Source organism: Narcine bancroftii, chromosome 7 (assembly GCF_036971445.1).
Source record: "Narcine bancroftii isolate sNarBan1 chromosome 7, sNarBan1.hap1, whole genome shotgun sequence".
NCBI lineage: Eukaryota > Metazoa > Chordata > Chondrichthyes > Torpediniformes > Narcinidae > Narcine > Narcine bancroftii.
The window spans coordinates 78,562,711-78,586,585 of NC_091475.1; the positions used below are offsets into that span (position 1 = coordinate 78,562,711).

Genomic DNA, 23,875 nt, shown 5'->3' on the forward strand with positions numbered 1-23,875 from the left:
AAGGAAAGACTGGATCGTTACATGGATAGGAGGGGACTAGAGGGGTATGGACCGGGTGCTGGTCAGTGGGACTAGGAGGGTGGGGATTTGCTACGGCATGGACTAGTAGGGCCGAACTGGCCTGTTCTATGCTGTAAGTGGTTATATGGTTATATGGTATTCAACTGCATCCCTGGGCCCCATGGTGGAATTTAGATTATGTCTTCTGATGCAACTGCATCCCTTCTTGCATAAGCTGGTCTAAATCCTCCATTACAGACTCTGTCCCAGTTAATTCCCCGTTAATTCCTGGGGCAAGGTGCCAGTGGAAAAAGGGCTAGATTCTCCAAATACCACACTGTCCCCACCCCCAATATCTCTCAAATTCACCCCCCCCCCATACCATGGCAATATCTTCAACCTGACATTCTGAGTTTGCATTAAAAGAATCAAAGACTTGTTGATCCAAACCAAGGCTTTTATTAACTAAAAGACTGGAGCATATCACAAGTAGGTCGACCAGTCCAGAATGACCTGATCTGGCTAGGAGCAATCCTTTAAGACCTGCCAGTAGGTGTGGCTACACTCTCAGCCAATCACACTCATCCTACACTACCATCTGTACATATACACATTGGTAATAGAATCTGTGCCAAGATCAGATTCACGAGATGCAGCACAGGTTCAAAGGCCCACCTCACTGACAAAAGACAAAGGAGGAAAAACCCAACACCCAACCCCAACCAACCAATTTTCCCTTGCAACCACTGCAACCCTGCCTGCCTGTCCCGCATCGGACTTGTCAGTCATCAACGAGCCTGCAGCAGACGTGGACATACCCCTCCATAGATCTTCATCCGTGAAGCCAAGCCAAAGAAGAAAGAATAGAATCTGTACTATCACAGAGTTTACTTCACCAAGACAGGACTGGCCATTCAGCCCTTTGAACCTGTGCTGCCTCTTGTGAATCTGATCTTGGCACAGGTTCATTCTCATACCCCGGATTCCAAACTCTGCCAATCACGATTAAGAAGGCATTCAGTGATTGAACTGCTGACTGTCCAGATATAAGACAGTGCCTCCCCAGCTGAGGATGGAGTTTAGATCCGACACGAGGAGGATTGCTCATCTCTAATGCTCTCGACCCTGGAGGCTGTTGTGAAGTTTGTTCAAAATGTAGATCCATTATTGTTCTCTGGAATTCAGTTGTAAAAAACTGGGAGCAACAATCCGCTGGAGGAACTTAGCAGGCTGAGCAGTGCCAGTGGGAGAAAAAATAATGGTCGGTGTCATGGGTCAGACCTCTTCATCAAGACTGATGCTGCTCAGCTCACTGGGTTCCTCCAAAAGGTTGTGTGTTGTTCCAGATTCCAGTATTTGGTGGTGGGGAATTGCTTTGGATCCTCCTTTGTTTGCCAGACAGATACGATGTACAGTTCAGTTAAAGTTTGGGAATGGAGCAGAACGTGAGGTACTGGGTTTATCCACAAAAATGCTGGAGAAATTCATAGCAGGCAAAAACAATATAGCCAATATTTTGTGCTTGAGCCCTTATGTCAAGGTCCTGCAGACGCTGCTGAGTTTCTCCAGAACTTTTGTGTATTAACTACAATGACAGTGTCTGCTGGCTTTCTTGTTTCACTCCACGAAATACTGGGACTACTTTCTGATGAGATTCATTCATATCAGTGGGATTTGGCCTTTGGTATCAAACTAACATTTACTCATTTCCATTTTCTGCTCAATGTTTGTGATCCAAGTCAGGTTTAAATCAAGAACACAACATGGTTAAAAACATGGTTTTATTTGGCAGTTAAAATACACAGTGTCCAATTGATAATCCATGTACAGTAAAAGCTTGGTTATTCTGCAGAGGCTTGACATGACAGGTGCCAAATCAATAAAATATACTGAGTAACCTGATTTAGTCTGGGCACTCCCATAGCACTACCCAAAATTGCCCAACCCCTCAACATTATCTCAACACTGCCCATCTACCAACCAGATACTCCTTCAAAACTGTTGAAATGCCAACCCAAATACTCCCTCAATATTGGCAATGTACCAACTCGATACACTCTCAACACTGCCGAATCCTAACCCAAATTATCCCTCAACGTTCCCTGATCTTAACCTGGATATACTCTTAATGCTGCTTCAAAGTCTGCCCTGCTTCTTCCCCTTGTCTCAGCCCAAAATCTCGCTCAACACCACCTTTCTCACAGTCTGCACACTAGCTCAACACAGCCCTATCTCAGCTAGGCGCTCAATGCTGTCTTACTCATCCAGGCCCTCCCCTCACTTCTGCCCTTGTGTCAGAGCAGACAATCCCTCGATACAACTCCAAAGTCATGTTGTCCTCTCCCTCAGAAGTGCTGATTACGAGAGCCTGCTTGTCGATGAACCAAGCTTTTAATGTTCTGGATTTACGTTACAAGGAATGCAGGACATTCCATCACATGGGCTTAACTGGACAGTCACATTTCCTTTTAAAGTAACAGAAACCATAGCATATACACATATACAACACTTAGCTAAAACACGATACATTAATTTTACTGCTATGTCTGGTTGTTTAAAAAAAGGTACTCTAATATGCTGGAAATGGAATTCTAACTATCACCAATAACTTTTTGTCTCTTAGATAAAAATGTGCAATTGCAAATGAAGTTTTAAATCGGTTAAAAGTGAAGCAAGGAGCTGGGTCAGTACAAAGTATTTCATAGAACACCAGGGTCTGAAGTCTATCACTGAGGTTAGGGAATGGCACAGAGAGCCTGGACAGGACCATTTCCAGTCAAGATTGGACACACTCACATAGGGTCACTCATTGCAATGTCAGTGGAGGGTATGCACAGGGTCACAGTGTCTGTAGGGACATGTGACGGTCCTGTGAACTGCAGACTGTTGCTGCAGTATACACAGTCTCATCAAATCAAGGAGGAATCATATTAACAGCTGGAGGAACTCTGCAGGTCACACAGCATCCATGAAAGGCAAAAGATGGTCAACATTTCGGGCCAAAAGCATTAACTGTTTTTTGGCTTTCACAGATGCTGCCTGACCTGCTGAGTTCCTCTAGCAGTTTGTGTGTTTCTCTAATTATCTAGCATCTGCCATCTTTCTTGTTTACACCCATTAAATCAATGGGCTTTTGAACACTGTAAACATGTCAAAGTGGTATAAATGTGAGATCGATTGTCCAATTGCAGACAAGAGACTCTGACCAAGTGCCACTACTGAGCATTTGGTACAGGCTGCAGCCAGGGGACTGAGTCAGGGTGTGCAACCCACAGTGGCTGCAGGACCCAAAGTGAATGGTGGCAGGAAACGCAGGGTCGATACTGGATTGGTTAGCATGAATGTCGAGTGAGTCTTATACCAAATTGGAAATAGGATCATTCAGTAGCATTAGAAGGAGGAAAGAGTGAGGTCAAGCCTACAGATGTAAAAGGCAAATGCATGAAGCTCCACCGCTGGCACAGATCTGGGACAATGCCCCATTCTCCAATCTTCTGTTCCCAATTAGTAGCAATCCCAACGTTAGCCCAGAGTGCAGGTCGTCACTCTGATATCAGTTGGTCTGACCCTGTGCTTGTAAAGTCTTGACAAAGGAATCCCAAGCTGACTGGTTCACTTTCAATGATCATTGAACTGATCGCTGCTCAAAATAGGTATAAAATAACTGCCTCAAAGGCAGAGAGTTAGTCATCTGTTATCGACAGATAACTAAAGTGCATATTGTAAGTTTGTGGAGACGTTAAATGATGTGGACTATTCGAGTCAGCTGATCGCTGGAAATCTGTACATTTTACACATATATCCTCTGGATTTCAAAAAGTTTCCGTTTCGGACCACAAAATACCTTCAGGTATTAAATAATACGTTTGGCTTCCCATCTCTTTCTCAAGTCTGTTGGTCACGCAGAGTTGGTTGTACATCCTGAGGTCTCCGTTACAAAGCACTGAAGTGACTTATCACCGATAGGATACTCCCTAAAAAAAAATCAACATAAATGATCTTCAAAGCCGTTTAAATCCCCTGGGAGATAAAGAGGGTGCTTATTCACAGATGTTGGGAGATGGCTCAATGTTGATACTTCCCTTTCCGATTAAAGACATGAAGCAAAGGTTTAAGGCAAGAATACAAAGGCTTTCCACGTTCCTCGTTTGGCTCCAATTGCAGACCCAGATTTCAGGAAGGATGTCGAGATTTTGTGAGGAGATTAACTGAAACGGTTCCAGGCATGAGGAACTTCAGTTTTAATTTAATCTAATTTTACCAATACAGCACAGTAGAAGGCCCATGAAACCCAATTAGCCTACCGACCCTGTACTTTTTTCAGAGGGTAGGAGGAAACTGGAGCAGCCAGAGGAAACCCGTAGAAGCCACAGGGAAAACGTACAAACTCTTTACAGACAGCGACGGATTCGGACCCGGGTTACTGGCACTGTAGTGGCGTTGCCCAAACCACTATGCTCATCGAACCACCCAGTAATAAAGTGTAGGGACTGGAGAGGCTGGGATTCTCCACACCATAGGGAAGGTTAGAGGCGTTAAAGTTAGCAAATTGTGCATTGAAGAAATGAGGACAATCCTCCATGGGCTGCAGGTCAGAATCTGGGAAGCACTGCCTGAGGTAATGCAGAGTATCTAGCCAAGCACTTCCATTTTGGAGGCATAGAGAGCAACATATCTAATGCAGGTATATGGGACACAGTAGGCGCAACAGTAGCTGTGGATGTGGTAGATGGAAGGTCTTCTTCCTGTGCTTTACTATTCTCAGACTCTAGTGAAGGGGGTGAGATGACGAGCCAGAGAGGAAAAACGGAGAAGTTTATTGCCAAGGTGTTGCCATGTGGGGCATGCTGCCTGAAATCACACCTGGAACAGATTTAACAGGAATTTCCCAACAGAGAATTGAGCCAGGACAGCAGTCAGACTGGAATGGTTGCCGAGTTCTACTCAGACCTTGAGGTGTAGGGGATGTTTTGTTCTGCTCGTGGCGAGATTGACATTGAGTGTTGCCCATTCTCTTGGAGCTGGGCCATTTCTCTTTGGAGTAACAAAGGATGAGAGGTAACTTAATAAAGGTATACAAGATTACGAGGGGGGCTTAGAGAGGGTGGACAGCCAACATTTTTTTCCTGGGCCAATGACTGCAAATACCAGAGGACATCTGTTTAAGGTGAGTGGAGGAAAATTTAGGGGAATGTCAGAGGTATGGTTTTTTTTTTACACAGTGAGTGCGGTGGGTGCTTGGAATGCTTTGCTGAGGGTGGACGGAGCTGGTACAAATCGGACATTCAAAAGACTCTCAGATAGATACTCGGATGGAAGAAAAATAGAGGGTTATGGGAGATAGGGAACAAATAGATTGTTGCAGAGTAGGTTTACTTGGGTCAACACAACATCATGAGCAGATGGGCCTGTACCATGCTAAATTGTTCAATGTTCTTAGATTAATTAGTAGTCCCCAGAATACAGATCACAAACAGCAGGATATCATTCAGCCTTTCAAGCGCATTCTGACATTCAATAAGCTCTTGTCTAACCTGAGAATACTGGATTCTGACCGGCTCACCATAACCTTTCATCCCCTTGGAAACCATGGAGCTCTGCTTTCAAAGACCCTGCCTCCGCCACCTTACCCGAGTCCTGAACGATCGACAGGCCAAAACATTACGCAATTCATAATGTAGAATAGGCCATACAGCCCATCATCCTTCTGCTAGTGTTCATGCTCCATACAATTCTTATTCTTAAGCAGATAGTTATTGCAGAAAATCAAAAGAGTGAACAAAGAGTCAGACTTACTGGCTGCCATACTTGGTCCTTTTGAACTTGTTTCTCTTGTACTGAGCATGCTCCATCTCCAGGGTTTGGACAGCAGCAATTATCTGTTTCAGGACCTTGTATGTCTCCTGAGGGTCATCGATGATAAATGTTGAATACTCCTCCTGCTCTGGGCCATCGTAAACAGACTTGCTGCCACAAGCCTCTGGGAACAAGGTCAAACAGAGGCGACCATTTAACGAACTATTACAACTCTTAGTGCAACAATATATCCCACAGTGTGAACAGCAGGTTTTGAGAGCAAAAATGTTCAAATTGCAAGATTTTTAGGGTGGAGGTTGTTGGAGAAGGTTAGAGTGGGAATTCTGGAACCCATCCTCATGAAAAGAGAAGATTGAAGGCTCCAATGTTAATGAAAAGGTTGGCAAGGATAAATGAGCCTGATGACCCTCTCAACACTAGGAACAATACTAGTCAGAACTGCAGGACAGCAGAGATAAATTCACAATAGAAAATGAACCAACAAGCTCCTACCCGAGTATTGAAGCATACTCACGTACAGGTTCAGTTTCTTGTCAGGGCTGTGAGTGGATCAGCAACAATTGGGACATGGCTGATAGAGGGAGAGGTCAAAATGTAATGTCTCTCACAGGAAACGTGGGCCCAGCAATCAGTGTCGCTGCACAGAAACCCAGTCTCAAGCCAAACTCTCTTTTTGGCATAACATTATATAGAATATACAGCAATGGAAACAGGCCATTTGGCCCTTAGGCTCCATGCTGGTTTCTGCTTTACACTCCTCACCTCCTTCTCTCCCTCGTGTTTATCCAGATTCCCTTTAAACCCATTGTATTGCTCCCTATCGAATTGTGTTTACCATTCCCTGTCCTCACAATTCCTGGCTGAATCTGCTATGACTCCCTGACAGTAATGAACCTCTGATTCCACATATAGAAATACTTTTCCATAATTATGAAGCACTCCAGGAGTTTCCTCATCCTTCTGTTTTCCACCCCAGTTTGTTCAACCTCCCTATGAGAGTAAAATCCCTCATTTTGAGCCTTGTCTTTATAGACCTTTTCAGAATTTCTGACTCCATGTGGTTGACCATGGCTTTATTTAAGTTATTTTGTGGTTGGGGTTAGGGTTACTTTAAACATTCTGTGGCTGAGTCATCGCAAAGATTTGCCCTGGGACATCTCCATGCCAGTTCAATACCTAATCACTTTCTGTGATGCACTCAAAGTTCAGCATCTGATGGCAGCAGTGTCAAGTTAAATAAGAAAGTCTGCAGATGCTTAGTTCAAGTGCAATACACAAACATGCTGGAAAACTCAGCAGGTCACGCAGCATCCATAGGCATGGGCCCTTCATTATCTACATACCAGGCCCAAAGTGTTGGCTACCCTTTGAATGCTGCATGACCTGCTGAGTTTCTCCAGCACGTTTATGTCATGCTGTCAAATAGTTTGATTATTAACCTTAAGGCTTGGGCTAAACCAGTTCCAACAGTCCACTGGGGAAGAAAAGTTGCTGTCCTCACCCGGCCTGTGATCATCCCCACACCTGTTCCACACCAAAGTGTCTGACCCTCACACTGTCCCTCAGACTCGTGTCCTTCTCAAGCAGTGATTGGAGTCTCCCAAGAATACAAGTGGAAAAAAAACTCTTTACTAGAACCACAGAATGGTTTCCCTTCCACCCACATCCACAGTCATCCCTTCCGCCACCTCTTGCATTGGGGATGCAAGGCTCTATATGTTTCACCTTGCATCTTCTCCAGTTTGGCCCTGTGCGTGTTGAAGAGTGAATAAATGTGTTCCGTTTCACGGTCACCATCGATGTCCAGCTGAATGTCTGCCGGGAGGCCTCTATACAGAACAGACAAAGCACATGGGATTCAAGTCATCACACTGCAAGCAAGGTAACATGATACAGAGACTTGGAATTTCACTGCCCCTCCTTCACTATCGCACTGTGGCCGTCTTCTTATTGCAGAGGGTGGTAAATCTCTGCTCCTGTACCTGTGGAAGCTGGATCATTGGACACATTTAAGGTGGATGTGGATAATTATTGGATGGATCGAAGAATAAAAGGGGGGTGGCTAGAAATATGGCACAGAAAAGGTATAGACCAGCCATGATCATATTTATAGTTGGGGCAGGCTTGAGGGGCTGTCCTTGACTTCCTGCAGTGTGCAACACCTGTAAAGTGCACTGCAGTAACTCGCCTCAGCTACTCCGACAGCATCTCACAAAGCCGGAATTTCAACTATAGGGGACAAAGAACAGCAGGCACAGGACACACCACTTCTCAAAGGTTCATCTCCAGTTCGCACACCACCTGACTTAGAAATAAATCATTAGTCTTTCATTGCAACAAGGTTTAAAGCCTGGAATTCCCTCCCCCATGGTGCTGTGGGGACATCTTCATCAGAAGGCCTGCTGAGGTTCAAGAAGCCAGCTCGCCCTACCTTCTCAGGGTCCGATAGGATCCCAAATCTGAACAGACCTACAACTGGCTTAATCAAATTTCAGCCCTGCCCACATTTGCACTGATTAACAGTGTGCGCTGAGGTTACTAATCTGTCTCTCTTGAGTTTCTAACTGTTCTCAGATCCACACTTAGGTACAGGAAACAGCTGGCGTGCAAGGTCGCGACACAAGCAGGTGAAGGGGAAGTGGGGGGGGAGGGGGGGGTCATTTAGTTTTTAGGGTCACCTCGTGAAACCAAGAAGAAATGCGTTTTCACCATCTCACTCAGCTCCACATAAACCTCCTCTCCTGGGGGTTGTGTTTTGAAAATGTAAGATAACAGTTTCTTAAATTGCTCTTAAAAATTAAAGGAGTTAGATCTGTTATAGTTTTAGGCTTTTAAATTTTTTCTTTTAGATAAGTGGATTTGTGGGTTTAATTATAATGATCTTGTATAATAGCCTTTTTTTTTAAAGATTAAGATATAATGTGATTTGTTACAATAGTATTTAACTTGCGATATCGCCTCAAACCGTGCATCTTGGCGCCTCACAGTTCGGCAGGCAGCAACCTCCTTTAAGAAGACCGCAGAGCCCACCTCACTGACAAAAGGCAAAGGAGGAAAACCCCAACACCCAACCCCAACGAACAAATTTTCCCCTGCAACTGCTGCAACCGTGTCTGCCTGTCCCGCATCGGACTTGTCAGCCACAAACAAGCCTGCAGCTGACGTGGACATTTACCCCTCCATAAATCTTCGTCCGCGAAGCCAAGCCAAAGAAAGAAAGAATTTAACTTGCAGTCAGACGAAGTGAGAGGAAACTTCCAGGCAAACCTCAAAGCAAAGCTCAAGGATGCAATCCGCCTCACGGACTGGTCCCCTGAAACCCTCTGGGATCAGCTGAAGACTACCATACTGCAATCCACTGAAGAGGTACTGGGCTTCTCCTCCAGGAAAAACAAGGACTGGTTCGACGAAAACAACCAGGAAATCCAGGAGCTGCTGGCAAAGAAGCGAGCTGCTCACCAGGCTCACCTTGCAAAACCGTCCTGGCCAGAGAAGAAACGAACCTTCCGTCGCGCATGCAGCCATCCTCAGTGCAAACTCCACGAGATCCAAATTGTGTGGTGGACTAGCCTCGCCAAACGAACCCAGCTCAGCGCGGACATTGGCAACTTCAGGGGTTTTTACGAGGCTCTAAAGGCTGTGTACAGCTCCTCACCCCAAGTCCAAAGCCCGCTGCGCAGCTCAGTCGGCAAAGTCCTCCTCAGCGACAAGATCTCCATCCTCAACCGATGGTCAGAACACTTCCAATCTCTTTTCAGTGCCAACCGCTCAGTCCAAGAATCTGCCCTGCTCCAGCTCCATCAACAGCCCTTAAGGCTAGAGCTGGATGAGGTCCTCACCCGGGAAGAGACATATAAGGCAATTGAACAACTGAAAAGTGGCAAAGCAGCAGGTATGGATGGAATCCCCCCAGAGGTCTGGAAGGCTGGTGGCAAAACTCTGCATGCCAAACTGCATGAGTTTTTCAAGCTCTGCTGGGACCAATGAAAGCTGCCTCAGGACCTTCGTGATGTCATCATCATCACCCTGTACAAAAACAAAGGCCAGAATCAGACTGCTCAAACTACAGGGGAATTACGCTGCTCTCCATTGCAAGCAAAATCTTCGCTAGGATTCTCCTAAATAGAATAATACCTAGTGTCGCCGAAAATGTTCTCCCAGAATCACAGTGTGGCTTTCGCGCAAACAGAGGAACTACTGACATGGTCTTTGCCCTCAGACAGCTCCAAGAAAAGTGCAGAGAACAAAACAAAGGACTCTACATCACCTTTATTGACCTCACCAAAGCCTTTGACACCGTGAGCAGGAAAGGATTTTGGCAAATACTAGAGCGCCTCGGATGCCCCCCAAAGTTCCTCAACATGGTTATCCAAATGCACGAAAACCAACAAGGTCGGGTCAGATACAGCAATGAGCTCTCTGAACCCTTCTCCATTAACAATGGAGTGAAGCAAGGCTGCGTTCTCGCAACAACCCTCTTTTCAATCTTCTTCAGCATGATGCTGAAACAAGCCATGAAAGACCTCAAAAATGAAGACGCTGTTTACATCCGGTACCGCACGGATGGCAGTCTCTTCAATCTGAGGCGCCTGCAATCTCACACCAAGTCACAAGAGCAACTTGTCCGTGAACTACTCTTTGCAGACGATGTCGCTTTAGTTGCCCATTCAGAGCCAGCTCTTCAGCGCATGACGTCCTGTTTTGCGGGAACTGCCAAAATGTTTGGCCTGGAAGTCAGCCTGAAGAAAACTGAGGTCCTCCATCAGCCAGCTCCCCACCATGACTACCTCCCCCCCCACATCTCCATCGGGCACACAAAACTCAAGACGGTCAACCAGTTTACCTATCTTGGCTGCACCATTTCATCTGATGTAAGGATCGACAACGAGATAGACAACAGGCTCGCCAAGGCAAATAGCGCCTTTGGAAGACTACACAAAAGAGTCTGGAAAAACAACCAACTGAAAAACCTCACAAAGATTAGCGTATACAGAGCCGTTGTCATACCCACACTCCTGTTCGGCTCCGAATCATGGGTCCTCTACCGGCATCACTTACGGCTCCTAGAACGCTTCCACCAGCGTTGTCTCCGCTCCATCCTCAACATTCATTGGAGTGACTTCATCCCTAACATCGAAGTACTTGAGATGGCAGAGGACGACAGCATCGAATCCACGCTGCTGAAGATCCAGCTGCGCTGGGTGGGTCACGTCTCCAGAATGGAGGACCATCACCTTCCCAAGATCGTGTTCTATGGCGAGCTCTCCACTGGCCACCATTGCAGAGGTGCACCAAAGAAGAGATACAAGGACTGCCTAAAAAAATCTCTTGGTGCCTGCCACATTGACCACTGCCAGTGGGTTGATATCACCTCAAACAGTGCATCTTGGCACCTCACAGTTCGGCAGGCAGCAACCTCCTTTGAAGAAGACCACAGAGCCCACCTCACTGACAAAAGACAAAGGAGGAAAAACCCAACACCCAACCCCAACCAACTAATTTTCCCTTGCAACCGCTGCAACCGTGTCTGCCTGTCCCACATCGGACTTGTCAGCCACAAACGAGCCTGCAGCTGATGTGGACATTACCCCTCCATAAATCTTCATCCACCAAGCCAAGCCAAAGAAAGAAGATTTAATTCATTTATATGTATAATCATTTTAACAGATAATCATAAGGGATGGAATTTAAAATATGGCATACTACTGTATTTACTTTAATGTTATGTATATGTTATTATTTTGCCTTGCTTTATTAATATTTTGTATATGGATTGTTAAGTTAAACTCAATAAAAATATTTTGAAAAGAAAAAGACAAACTTCAAATTAAAATTTAAAAAAAATTAGAATATTGTGGCACGTCTGGAGGTTCTAGCTCGGACACGAACAAGGTGTGCAGTTGACACTGATTTAATGAACTGGCCACTCTTTTATACAGTCAGGCAGACCCTGGCTGCCAAGTGACCGGCAGGCGTGAGCAGTGTTCCTTCAGGCTCTGATTGGTGTCCTCACGACCCGCTGTCAGCGATTGGCTAGATCTGCTCGTTTTGTCGCAGTGCCATCGACAGGTGTGGTTTGTGCCATCCTGGGCGCCGTTTGGCCGTTTTGTGATCCGTCGCCAGTGATTGGCTGGCAGAGCCTGTTTTGCAGTGGCCTATGGGAACAGGCCGCTGACGACTTGTGCAGCCTGCTCGATTGCCATGTTCGAACGGCATCTTCTGTGTTGGCCTACGGTGATGGTCACAGGCCGCTACAATATAAAAGCTCTTGTTAAACTAATCAGGGACTGCTCTAACACCACAAGAGGGCTGTCTGCACTATTGTAACACCACTTTTTGTTTCTTGCACTATGGTGACTGTGAATATTTGTTATCTATCTTTAGTATTTAATATGTTTTCAATTTAATCTCCTATATACTATTGTAGTTGTTTTCTTTACAAAGTACCTGTCTGGCTGCAGCAAGACATAAGTAAATTGTACAATGTGTATGACAATCAACTTATTATCATCTAGATTCTACCTCAAGAACAGTAAAGTCTGGGAGGGAACACATGAGAAATTCACTAAGATGAAGGCAGAGCCTCGAGCCTTCAAGAAGGTTCGATGCTACAAGGTCCTTTCACTGGTCCAGAACCAGGCACGATCTCATGGTCAATCTTATCCATTTGGCTGCAACCTTCTTAATGAAGAAAGAGGTCAGTCAGCTGATTGATTCTATGCAGGCTGAGGTATCCCATTTCTCCACTCATTTTCCTGTGACCTTATTCTTATTCATCTGTCCATCTACTTCCCCCTCTGATATTCCAATATCTGCCCACACTTAGGGTAACAGAGCCCAATTAATCCCCCGTCCTGCACGACTTAGGGATGTAGGAGAAAACTGGAGAACCTGGGTGGGGTTGGGGGAGGTGGAGAGACCCTCAGTCACAGAAAGAACGTGTAAACTCCACAAAGGCAGTACCGGAGGTCAGGATTGAACCTACGTCATTGCATCACCACTCTTTCCACACACCCCCACCCCCTCCTCCAGAGGCCTTGGGTTCTCAGTGAGCTTATTCAAGGCTGGGATCAATATAGTTCAGACAGTGAGGGGGCTGACCAGAGAATAGATGAGGAACAGCATCAGCCATGGTCTATTGAATGATGGTGTAGGATTGAAGCCTGAATGCCCTCACCTGCTCTTTAGACTGTAGTTGTTTCCATTACAGCAGGGAGTGGCTTGGAGGTCCAGTGAAATAAGTTGACAGAGTGTATTGTTCATTAATGTAGTTACTGGAATATGATCAGAAAATGGTGGAAATACTCAGCAGGCCAGGCTGTGTTGAAGACCCTTTGTGCAGAACATAAAAATGCTGGAGAAACTCAGCATCCAGAGAAAACAAAAGGTAATCAACGTTTCAGGCCTGAGGCCTTTTGATACACTTATGTATATTGAGATTTTCAGGCCTGAAACATTGGCTACCTTACTTCCTGTGGGTGTTACATGACCTAAGTTTCTCCAGCATTTTTGTGTCTTGCAAGGAGGCAAAAGAAGATGATTAGTGGCTTGTAGAGTGGGAAGGGATGGTGTCTCTGATTGGATAGAACCCAGGATAAGTTGTAGGTTTGAGATAACCTCTAAAATGCACAGGACCTGGTTAGTACTTATTTCTCATGTTGAGAAAAGTTAAAAGGTGAAGTCAGAAATATGAAGGGAGCAATCACTGTACCAGGAGTAGTCTATAGGTCCTCAAATAGCCCTCAAGACACCGAGGAGCAGACAAGCAGGCAGATTTTGGAATGGTGCAGGAAATACAGGGTTGTAGTTATGGGTGATTTCAACATCTAATATTGACTGGTGCCTACTGACTGCAAGAGGGATAGATGGGGTTGAATTTTCAGACGTGTTCAAGGATTTCTGACACAGTATGTGGACCAGCCTATGAGAGGAGATGGCATATTGGGTAATGAACCTGGTCAGGTGGCGGACTTCTCAGTGGAGGAGCATTTTGGTGAGAGTGACCACAACTCCCTGAGCTTCAGCATAGCTATGGAAAAGGATAAAAGCAGACAAAATGGGTGTGTTTAATTGGGGAAGGGATGAGGCAGGAACTAGCGAGAGTACATTGGAAACAGATATTCAAAGGTGAAAGTACAGAACTAATGTGGAGGAAGTTTAGGGACCATTTATGTTGGGTCCAGGATAGGTTTGTCCCACTGGGACAAGGAAAGATGGTAGGAAAAGGGAACCGTGGTTGACGAACCAGATAATGCAGCTAGGCAAGAGGAAGAAGGAAGCCTATGTTAGATATAGGAAGCAGGAAACAGGAAGGGCTCTTGAGAAGTATATGGTAACCAGGAAGGAGCTTAAGAAAAGACAGGACAGCTCAAAGAGGGCATGACATGTAGGATTAAGGAGAACCCCAAGGCGATCTAAATATATGTGAAGAACAGAAGGATGATGAGAATGAAGGTGGGGCCACTAAAGGATAAAGGAGGGAATATGTGTCTGGAGGCGGGGGAGGTTGGGGAGGTCCTAAATTAATATTCGGCTTCAACATTCACAAGAGAAAAGGACCTTCATCAGGGTGAGGTTGAAATAGAACATGCCTGTGTGCTGGACAATGTGGATATTAAGATAGAGGAAGTGTTGGATCTTCTTTAAAAAAATCAAGATTGATAAGCTCCCGGGGCCGGATACAATATACCCCAGGTTGCTGTGGGAAGTGAGAGAATAGATAGCTGGGGTAGTAGCTATGATCTTTGTCCTCTTTGGCTGCAGGGGAAGTGCCAGAGGTTTGGAGAATAGCAAATGTGATCCTCTTGTTTAAAAAAGTTAATAGGGAGAATCCTGCAAATTATAGACCAGTGAGTTTTACGTCAGTGGTGTGCAAACAGAAAGATAGGATATATGAGCATTTGGAGAAATAGTCTATTCAAGGGTAGTCAGCATGGCTTTGTAAAGGGAAGGATCCATGGAGCGTTGGCTGTGTGGATAAAAAAAATGGCTTGCAGGTACAAAGCAGACCGTAGTAGTGTAAGGAAAGTATTCTGTCTGGAGGTCGGTGACTAGTTGAGTGTTGCAAGGATCTGTTCTGAGACCCCTACTCTTTGATATTTTTATAAATGACCTGGATGAAGAGGCAGAAGGATGGGTCAGTAATTTATGGATGAGACAATGGTTGGAAGAGTCGAAGGTTACAAGAGGATATAGGCAAGACGTAGAGCTGGGCAGGGTAATGGCAGATGGACTTCAATCTGGATAAGTGTGGGGTGATGCATTTTGGAAGGACAAACTAGAAGGCTAGAACAGGATTAATGGTCAGTTTCTTAAGAGTGTGGAAGAACAGAGGGACCTTGGGGTTCACATCCATAAATCCCTCAAGGTCACCACACAGGTTGATAGGATAGTTAAGAAGGCCTATAGGATGCTGGGCTTCATTAATAGGGAGATTGAGTTCAGGAGTAGAGAGGACATGTTTCGACTCTATAAATCTCTGGTGAGACCACACTTAAAGTATTGTGTTCAGTTCTGGGCACCTCATTATAGGAAGGATGTGGAAACTATGGAGAGTGTGCAGAGGAGATTTACCAGGATATTATCTGGATTGGATAACAAATCTTATGAGGCAGCGGTAGAACTTTTCTCTTTGGAGCATAGAGCATAGAAGGATGAGAGGCATAGATAGGGAGGACAGCCAGTGCCAGTTTCCTATGGCAAGAATGGCAAACACCAGAGGATGTATATACAAAGTGAAGGGAGGTAAGTTTGTTCTTTTTACACAGAGTTGAGGATGCCTTGCCAGGGATGGTGGTGGAAGCTGAAACATAAGAGGCATTTAAGAGACTCTTAGTCAGGCACATGGATGGAAGACAAATAGAGGGTTTATGGGGTAGGGAGAGTTTAATACTTAAAAAAAAAGGAATATATGGGTCAGGACAGCATTGAGGGCCGAAGGGCCTGTAGTGTGCTGTAGTGTTCTATGAAAATTCAAGTAGAACTGATGAAAGAAGGAGAACTGAGAACATATTTAAAATCAGGTAAACTAAGAAAGGTTTGGAGTGGAACTCAGTGCTACCTCTTTCAGACGACTAGTGGATGAAGCAGTACTGCAAGATTGCCTGATTCTTTGGAAATAAGGGAACACTGGGGGGGGGAACCTCACCCCTCAGCGGGAGATTTGCCTCTTTCCCCTGTGGTTTTACTCAAGGCCCATCACAGTAGTTTTTACAGAAGCTCAGTGTGTACGAAGAGGTAGGTCCTGCTTGTCATACCCAGTGCAGGGGGTACACCCAGGTGCATAATCCACCGTGGCCTTACAGCACAGCCAGTGCCCATTCAGATAGGCTGATGGATGGTAAGTGGCCAGTCGCTTCTGGTTGCACTGACTAACTTTGGTCAGGATGTCAATCCAGTCTTTTGCCTCGACACAGTTGTTGGCCTGGATGTACAGCGCTCTTTCAGGCTGAATGACCTGGAACATCTGAATTGAAGCAAGCACAGATACAATTAAACTCTGTATGAACCTAGGTGGTAATCATACATTCCTCTATCTTCTGCACAGAGAAATACATGTAGTTCTTGCATTCAAATCCCTCCATATTCTCCCTCTCCAGCCAGTATTCTCCCCCTCCCCCTCCAGCCAGTATTCTCCCGTCCCCTCAGTCTGCACACCGCCTCTGCCCTCCAGTCTGTATCCTATCTGCTCCCTACCTCCAACCACTATCCTCTCCCCTCCCCACCTCCAGCTACTATCCTCCCCACTTCCAGTTCTCTATAAACTACCGCTCCCCCTCCAGCTCACCATAACCCTCAGCTTTCTAATCGTCCCCCCCCTCCAGTCCTCTATAATCCCCTCCCACCTCTAGCTCTCTATAACCCCTTACCCCTCCAGCTGCTATAAAATTCCTTTTCCCTCCACCTCTAGATAATTCCTTCCTACCTCCTGCCCTCTATAACCTCCCTCATACCTTCTATTACCTCTGCTTCATCTTCAACCCTCTATAACTTCTTTTAATTGATCTGTTACTGGCGGCCATGCCTAAACCCTTTTAATAAATCTCTGCATCCCGCTCTCCATTAAGACCCTCCTTAAAACTTATCTCTGACCAAGATTAATGAAAACAGCCTGAACTTGTCTTTTTAAGGTTCAGACTTTTCCTAATTGTGAAGCACTATGGGACATTACAGGCACTATATAAATGCACGTGTGGTGGTGGTATCCGTTCTTGATTTATCACCTGTAGTCTGTTTCTACCCAGTCTGGGCCCTAACATTAAACTCTTCAATGATAATTTTCAGACTCTTCTCATCTTCATGTCCATACACAGCCTAATATTCTACTCACATTCTTCATTTTGAATGATTCTTCCTCCAGTTTCTCAACTGCGAGAATATTTTCAATCGGAATATTGTACAGTGAGTGGTCACCTAAAAACATTGGAAAGCAGCTAATTAAAATCCAGTTCCTTCCAGAGTGGAAACTTGCCTGAAGCTTTCTGGCCAAATCCCTGATCTAGGTCAGCAATTCAATGAACAAATGAACACAGAAAGAGGCCTTTCAACCCCTCTGCCTTACGCAAGAGGATTGAATTATAACAGTGGCCTTTTGAATAGCACATAAGGGAAGACATGAAGGTAAGGGCATTAAGGGATTGTGCCTCATATACTGTGTACCAACCAGGAATTTATACTCGGAACAGAGAAAGTGAAGCAAAGACTCATCAAACTCCCTCCTGGGACTTGAGATTTGTCATCGGAGGGTCTGGGTCTGTACTCCTCTCAGCTTAGAAAAGTCAGAGTAATCTTTTGGAAAGAAAGGGGAGCACGGCTAGTGTAGCGGTTAGTGTGACACCATTACAGCGCCAACGACTCGAGTTCTAATCCAGCGCCGTCTGCAAGGAGTTTGTACAAACTCGTCATGTCCGTGTGGGTTTCCTCTGGGTGCTCCGGTGTCCTCCCACATACCAAAGGCGTACAGGGTTAGACAGTTAATTGATTACTTGGGCGTATTTGGGTGGTGTGACCTCATGAGCTGGAAGGGCCTGTCATTGTGCTGTATCTCTAAATTAAACTAGAAAGAAAATCTTCCAAGGCTTGACAGAGTGGATGTGAGCTAATGTTTCTCCCTGGCAGGGGCATCCAGAAACCAGGGTTGCAGTCACCAAATAAGAGGTTGAAGGCATTTATTCACCTAGGGTATGGTGAATCTTTGGAATTCTGTATCTAGGGGGACTATGGAGGCTCAGTCACAGAGGATATTCAAGGCAAAGGACAATATATTTTTAAGTATTAAAAGAACTCACAAGCACAACATTAGTGTGTGAGATAAAAGATGAGCTGTGACCTTACAACTGATGGAGCAGATACGAGGGACTCAATGGCCTCCTGCTTCTGTTTCCTATGCAGTTGTTTCTGCTTTCCTTCTCCCATCTCCATCTATCCCTTACTCCTTCATCTGTTCGTCGAATTTTCCCTTAGACCCCTCACCTCACCCACTGCTCGTGGGAGTGTGCTGTGTACTCTTCTTGCTCTCTGGGGAAAGAAGCTTCTCCTGAATCCCTGACTGGATTTAACTGGATTAATAACTCCCAGTTTTGGTATCTGCTGACTGAATCTCTCCTCTCCATCCATGGTGGTATGATTTCCATCCAATGGAAGGCATCTGAGCTCAAGGAGCAGTTGGAGCTGAGTGGAATGTTATCACTTAAACCTTAATGCCTTTGCCTTCAGGTCTTCCCTTGCATAATATTCAAAACACCACAGGTGCCAGGCCTCAGGATGACAATGGATTGAGATCCAAATGAGATCCTGGAGAGTAATCAGGGAAAGTAAAGGAAGAGAGGGTCCAGTTCCAGTCAGACACTGCTCTTGTATTCCAAGCAGTCATGAAGGGATGAGTGCCTTTGGAGATGTTGCCATGGTTGCACCAAAGTGCATGTGTGTGGAGAGAATTTCTAAATATCCACCTTTACTGTCCTTGACATGAGATAGTCTGTGGGTGTGGGTGTGATCAAGGCAGTTGCTTAGAAGATATTTCAAGAGCTGCAAAGGCTGCTGTTAAAGTAGTAAAGAAGGCAAGGTTTGTGTGGCGGTTAGCACAACACTATCACAGCATTAGCAACCCAGGTTCGAAATGCCTCTGACCATAAGGAGTTTGTACACTCACCCCATGACCGCGTGGGTTTCCTCCCACGCTGCAAAGACGTATGGGGTTAGTGGGTCAATTGGTCCCATGGGTGAACTTGGGTGATGTGAGCTGGAAGAGCCTGTTACTGAGTTGTAGCTCTAAGTTAAAATGAAGTGAATATCACCACTGACCACCTTTGTGCTTGTGATAGGTGAACTCATGGTTGCTCAAGCGAAACCACCTCTTCTTGAAATTCTTGATGCCAAAGCGATTTCTTCCTTGTGCCCTTTTGATCATAAACCTAAAAGGAAGCCCAAAGCTATCATTAGGAAATTAAATCTTTACAAAAATTACCCAGGAAGTTCAGAGATAGGGGCACTGAGAGGGATTTTGAAGTAGTGGGGAAACATGATTCTACAGGAGGGTCATCGATCTGAGGGTTGTCCACAGTTGGTACTTCCCGTCAGGATTGCTCAGCTACCAGTGAAAAGCCACATCTGGAGAAGCTGCACCAGTGTCCCAGATGTGTCAATGGGTTTACTTGCAGTGCCCATTGTGGGCAGCACATGGTGAAACTAGCACAACCACTAGCTCATAGCTCCAAGCACCCCAGGTTCTGACCTTAGGGGCCCTCTGCGTGGTTTGGATGTTCTCCCCATGATGGTGAAGCTTCCTCCCCTCCCCTCCCCAGGGGCTGCAGGTGTCCTCCCACATCATAAACACTTGCGGTTTGGTAGGTTAATTGCCCGCTGGAGGTCAAAAGTAAAATCTGGGGAGAGTTTATGGGAATGTGAATCAGAATCAGATTAATTGTCTGCACCATTTCATCAGATGCAAGGATCGACAACGAGATAGACAACAGACTCGCCAAGGCAAATAACGCCTTTGGAAGACTACACAAAAGAGTCTGGAAAAACAACCAACTGAAAAACCTCACAAAGATAAGCGTATACAGAGCCGTTGTCATACCCACACTCCTGTTCGGCTCCAAGTCATGGGTCCTGGTTTCCACCAGCGTTGTCTCCGCTCCATCCTCAACATTCATTGGAGCGACTTCATCCCCAACATCGAAGTACTCGAGATGGCAGAGGCCGACAGCATCGAGTCCACGCTGCTGAAGATCCAGCTGCGCTGGGTGGGTCAGGTCTCCAGAATGGAGGACCATCGCCTTCCCAAGATCGTGTTATATGGCGAGCTCTCCACTGGCCACCGTGACAGAGATGCACCAAAGAAGAGGTACAAGGACTGCCTAAAGAAATCTCTTGGTGCCTGCCACATTGACCACCACCAGTGGGCTGATTTCGCCTCAAACCGTGCATCTTGGTGCCTCACAGTTCAGCGGGCAGCAACCTCCTTTGAAGAAGACCGCAGAGCCCACCTCACTGACAAAAGGCAAAGGAGGAAAAACCCAACACCCAACCCCAACCAACCAATTTTCCCCTGCAACCGCTGCAACCGTGTCTGCCTGTCCCGCATTGGACTTGTCAGCCACAATCGAGCCTGCAGCTGACGTGGACATTTACCCCCTCCATAAATCTTCGTCCGCAAAGCCAAGCCAAAGAAGAAAAGAATTTCATGAGGGAGAACTTTTTAAAGTGGGACTAATGTAAATGGGTACTTGAAGGTCAGTACAAGCTTGTTGGACTGAAGAACCTGTTTCTGTGCTGTATCTCTCAATGACTCTTGTTCTACTAAACTGATAACCTGATTCCCCAGGTTACACATCAGGGAACATTTATTTAAATCCCTTTGACTGTAAAGAAACTTACTTAGTCGAAGTGATGAAGACAAGATAGGCATATTGCCAAATGACACCAGGTTCATTGTGGTGGAGGGTGAGCTCCTCAAGAATAGGAGCGGGAAGGTCGAGTTCCATATCCCTGCTGACACAGATCAGCTGTGACCTGAGTGGTGAGCAGATAAGCCACACACACTCAGCAAACTTCTTGTTCCTGGAATGAAAAAAATCATCCTGTTCCCCTGAGAGGCTGCAGTGACGGCAGATTATTGCACCATACAAGAACATGGGATATGTCAGTTTATTTGAGTTCTCTATGAAAACACCCAGAACTTGGCAGAATTTGACTTCTAAATTCTTGCCTTTGCCAATACCTACAGCAAACCACTGATCACCTGTTCACCTCTGACACTGAATCTCCAGTGACAACAGACTGAACTTTCCATCTGACCCCAGTTAAATATTAACTGCTCCCTGAAATGCCATGACCAAAGTTTCAGGTCCAAAGAATGCAAACCTATGTTTTCTGTTGTTTACAATGTTAAGAACTTGCTAAGTGTGTGTGGATGGTGGAGAGATAAGGGGAATATGGTCAGTAAATAGGATGGTGGAGAGAACAGGGGAACATGGCCCAGGGCACGAGATGGTGGAGAGATCAGGGGAACGTGATCAGTGCACAGGATGGTGGAAGGATCAGGGGAACATGGTTAGTGCGCAGGATGGTGGAGAGATCGGGGAAACATGGTCAGTGCGTGGGATGGTGGAGTGATCAGGGGAACTTGGTCAGTGCACATGAGGGTGGAGTAATCAGGGGAACATGGTCAGTGCACATGAGGGTGGAGTGATCAGGGGAAGATGGTCAGTGCACATGTGGGTGGAAAGATCAGGGGAACATGGTCACGGGTTGGTAGTAAAATCAGGGAAACGTGGCCACAAGATGGTTGAAAGATCAGAGGAATGTGGTCAGAACACTGGATGGTGGCGAGATCAGAGGAACATGGTCACGGGATGGAGGAGGGATGAGAGGAATACGAGTGCATGGGATGGTGGAGGGAATGTAGAATGAGAATGAGCACTGAAGATACTCAGCTTCACGAACAAATGAGAGTAAGAATGCAGCATTGATTAATAGAGTTTCAAAATTATCATGGGATTGGATAAAGTAAATAAGAAGCCATTTCCTGTTGCAGGAGAATTGGTAACCAAGGAATACAGAGTTAAGGTGACTAACAATAGAATAAATGGAAAGAGAAGGTCATAAAGAGCAATCAGAAATGAATTATCTGAGAGGGAAGAGGTGGAACATACTCATAAAAAATTTTCATCAAAGTACTCAAGAGGGAACATTCTCGAGGAGGGTAAGCTGTGAGGAAAGTGCGGAGGTCCAGCAACATCACAATGATCCTGGCTGGCACAGACTGCCACCAATTAAAGTGCTGATCCTCTTCCCTCTGGAGGTGTTCAGGATGCACAGAGCCCAAAAGTTTAGGGGAGACTTCACACACCAGAACATGTGATGCACAGTATGTAGCAGTGACATCCATTCATGGCAGATATGGTACATCAGAGGGTGAATAATCATTTTCCACAACAGATTTGTGGAGAATTTCAATCCATCTGAAAGAATCTAGTCGTTACAGGTTGATCTTGTAAAAGCAACCATGATATGGTTGGATTGTTCTAAAAATCCTCAAAGTTGATTCAATCACGAAGGTGGCCCGCCAGAGGATATACTTTGTGATGTGCTCGCAGAGATCGGTACGTCACCGAAGACTCTCGAAAACTCAAAAACAGTGGAGAGCATACTGGCTGATTGCATCACTGCCTGTTATGGAAGCACCAAATCTCAGGAGAAACTCCAGAGGGTTGTTAACTCGGTCTGAGGCATCACAGGCACCAGACTTCACGCCACTGAGGACATCTACATGAAGCAGTGTCTTAAAAAAAAAGCAGCCACTATCCTCAAAGATCCCCCACCATCCTCACTCTGCTACCTTCAGGGAAAAAGTACAGGAGGCTAAAGAGACTGTAATGCGCGTCGAAAGAATCAAAGACTTGTTGATCCAAACCAAGGCTTTTATTAACTAAAAGACTGGAGCATATCACAAGTAGGTCAACCAGTGCAGAAGGACCTGGTCTGGCTAGGAGGAATCCTTTAAGACCTGTCAGTAGGTGTGGCTACGCTCTCAGCCAATCACAGTCATCCTACACTACCATCTGTACATATGTACATATACACATTGGTGATAGAATCTGTACTATCACAGAGACAAGGGTACACAGATAGCTTTTTCCCCACTGCCATCAGATTCTTGAATAATCAATGAACCAGAGACACTGCCTTACTTTTCGGGAACTATTATTTAAATTTTTATATTATTGTTGCAAGATGGTTATAATATGCATGTTTGCACTATAACACTGCCACAAAACACCAAATTTCATGGCTTGTCCATGACAATAAATTCTGATTCTGATGTTTACTGATCTTTTGTTCAGACCAATTAGTGGCTCTTGTCCTACAGTAAAGTACTCTTGCTCTTGGAATAGACTGAGCAAGCCTCCTGGGCTTGCTCAAGGTCACTGTCATTTTCTCAGGGATGGGCCTGGAATGCTGCTCACATCCTGAGGGAAATTCAGGTTCTTTTGTGAGGTTGCACCTAGAATGTTTCATTTGCCTTGGTCTAGAAATTGCTGATGACAAGACAAGGGTTTTAACCACTCACCCTTCCTTTAACACGATGGGCTGCTCAATGCTCTTATGGTCCTTTCTTCCGGAGGATGAGATTAAATCTAGGAACTTCACACAGAGGTGAGACACAGTGTTAAATGAGCTGCAGCTGGTTACACTTTCTTTAAGACTAAGAAACACCCTGTGCAACAGAGTACCTGTGACCTTGGGAAAATCCAGAGATCCATACTCAGACAATGACAAATCATTTGATATTTAAGAGTGTTAAACTGCCAAATCATACCAGTTTTATATTTCCCATTTTACAAAGTTCAGGGTAAATTTACTGATCTTAGCTTATTGAGGTGTGAGAATCAACATTTTCAATTGCAAACTCTCAAAGGCAGGCAGAAGATTTGTAAAAGACCAAGATAAACAACCAGAGTGAAAGAATATCAGAACCCCTCAGACCCTCACCCCAAATCCACCCCTACCCATCCCAAATCAACAACCCAAACAAATCTGAACCCTCAACTGG

General features: G+C 45.4%; 1 protein-coding gene across 6 annotated transcripts in view; it reads right to left on the bottom strand.

Moving 5' to 3' along the window:
- Positions 1–1,764: 1,764 nt before the first annotated feature.
- The window catches only part of rasa3 (RAS p21 protein activator 3), a 200,883-nt gene continuing 178,772 nt past the window's right edge, over positions 1,765–23,875 (bottom strand). For 4 of the 6 annotated variants that reach the window (XM_069890439.1, XM_069890435.1, XM_069890434.1 and 1 more), the window contains 7 exons: positions 23,393–23,466; positions 19,120–19,229; positions 17,147–17,229; positions 16,074–16,282; positions 7,543–7,646; positions 5,797–5,980; positions 1,765–3,974 (listed from right to left, as the gene is read on the bottom strand). In XM_069890439.1, the coding sequence (XP_069746540.1) occupies positions 3,899–3,974; positions 5,797–5,980; positions 7,543–7,646; positions 16,074–16,282; positions 17,147–17,229; positions 19,120–19,229; positions 23,393–23,466 (840 nt within the window). In that variant the 3' untranslated portion in view covers positions 1,765–3,898. The remainder of the gene's footprint in view (positions 3,975–5,796; positions 5,981–7,542; positions 7,647–16,073; positions 16,283–17,146; positions 17,230–19,119; positions 19,230–23,392; positions 23,467–23,875) is intronic. The other 2 variants (XM_069890438.1, XM_069890436.1) reach the window with 1 other exon arrangement.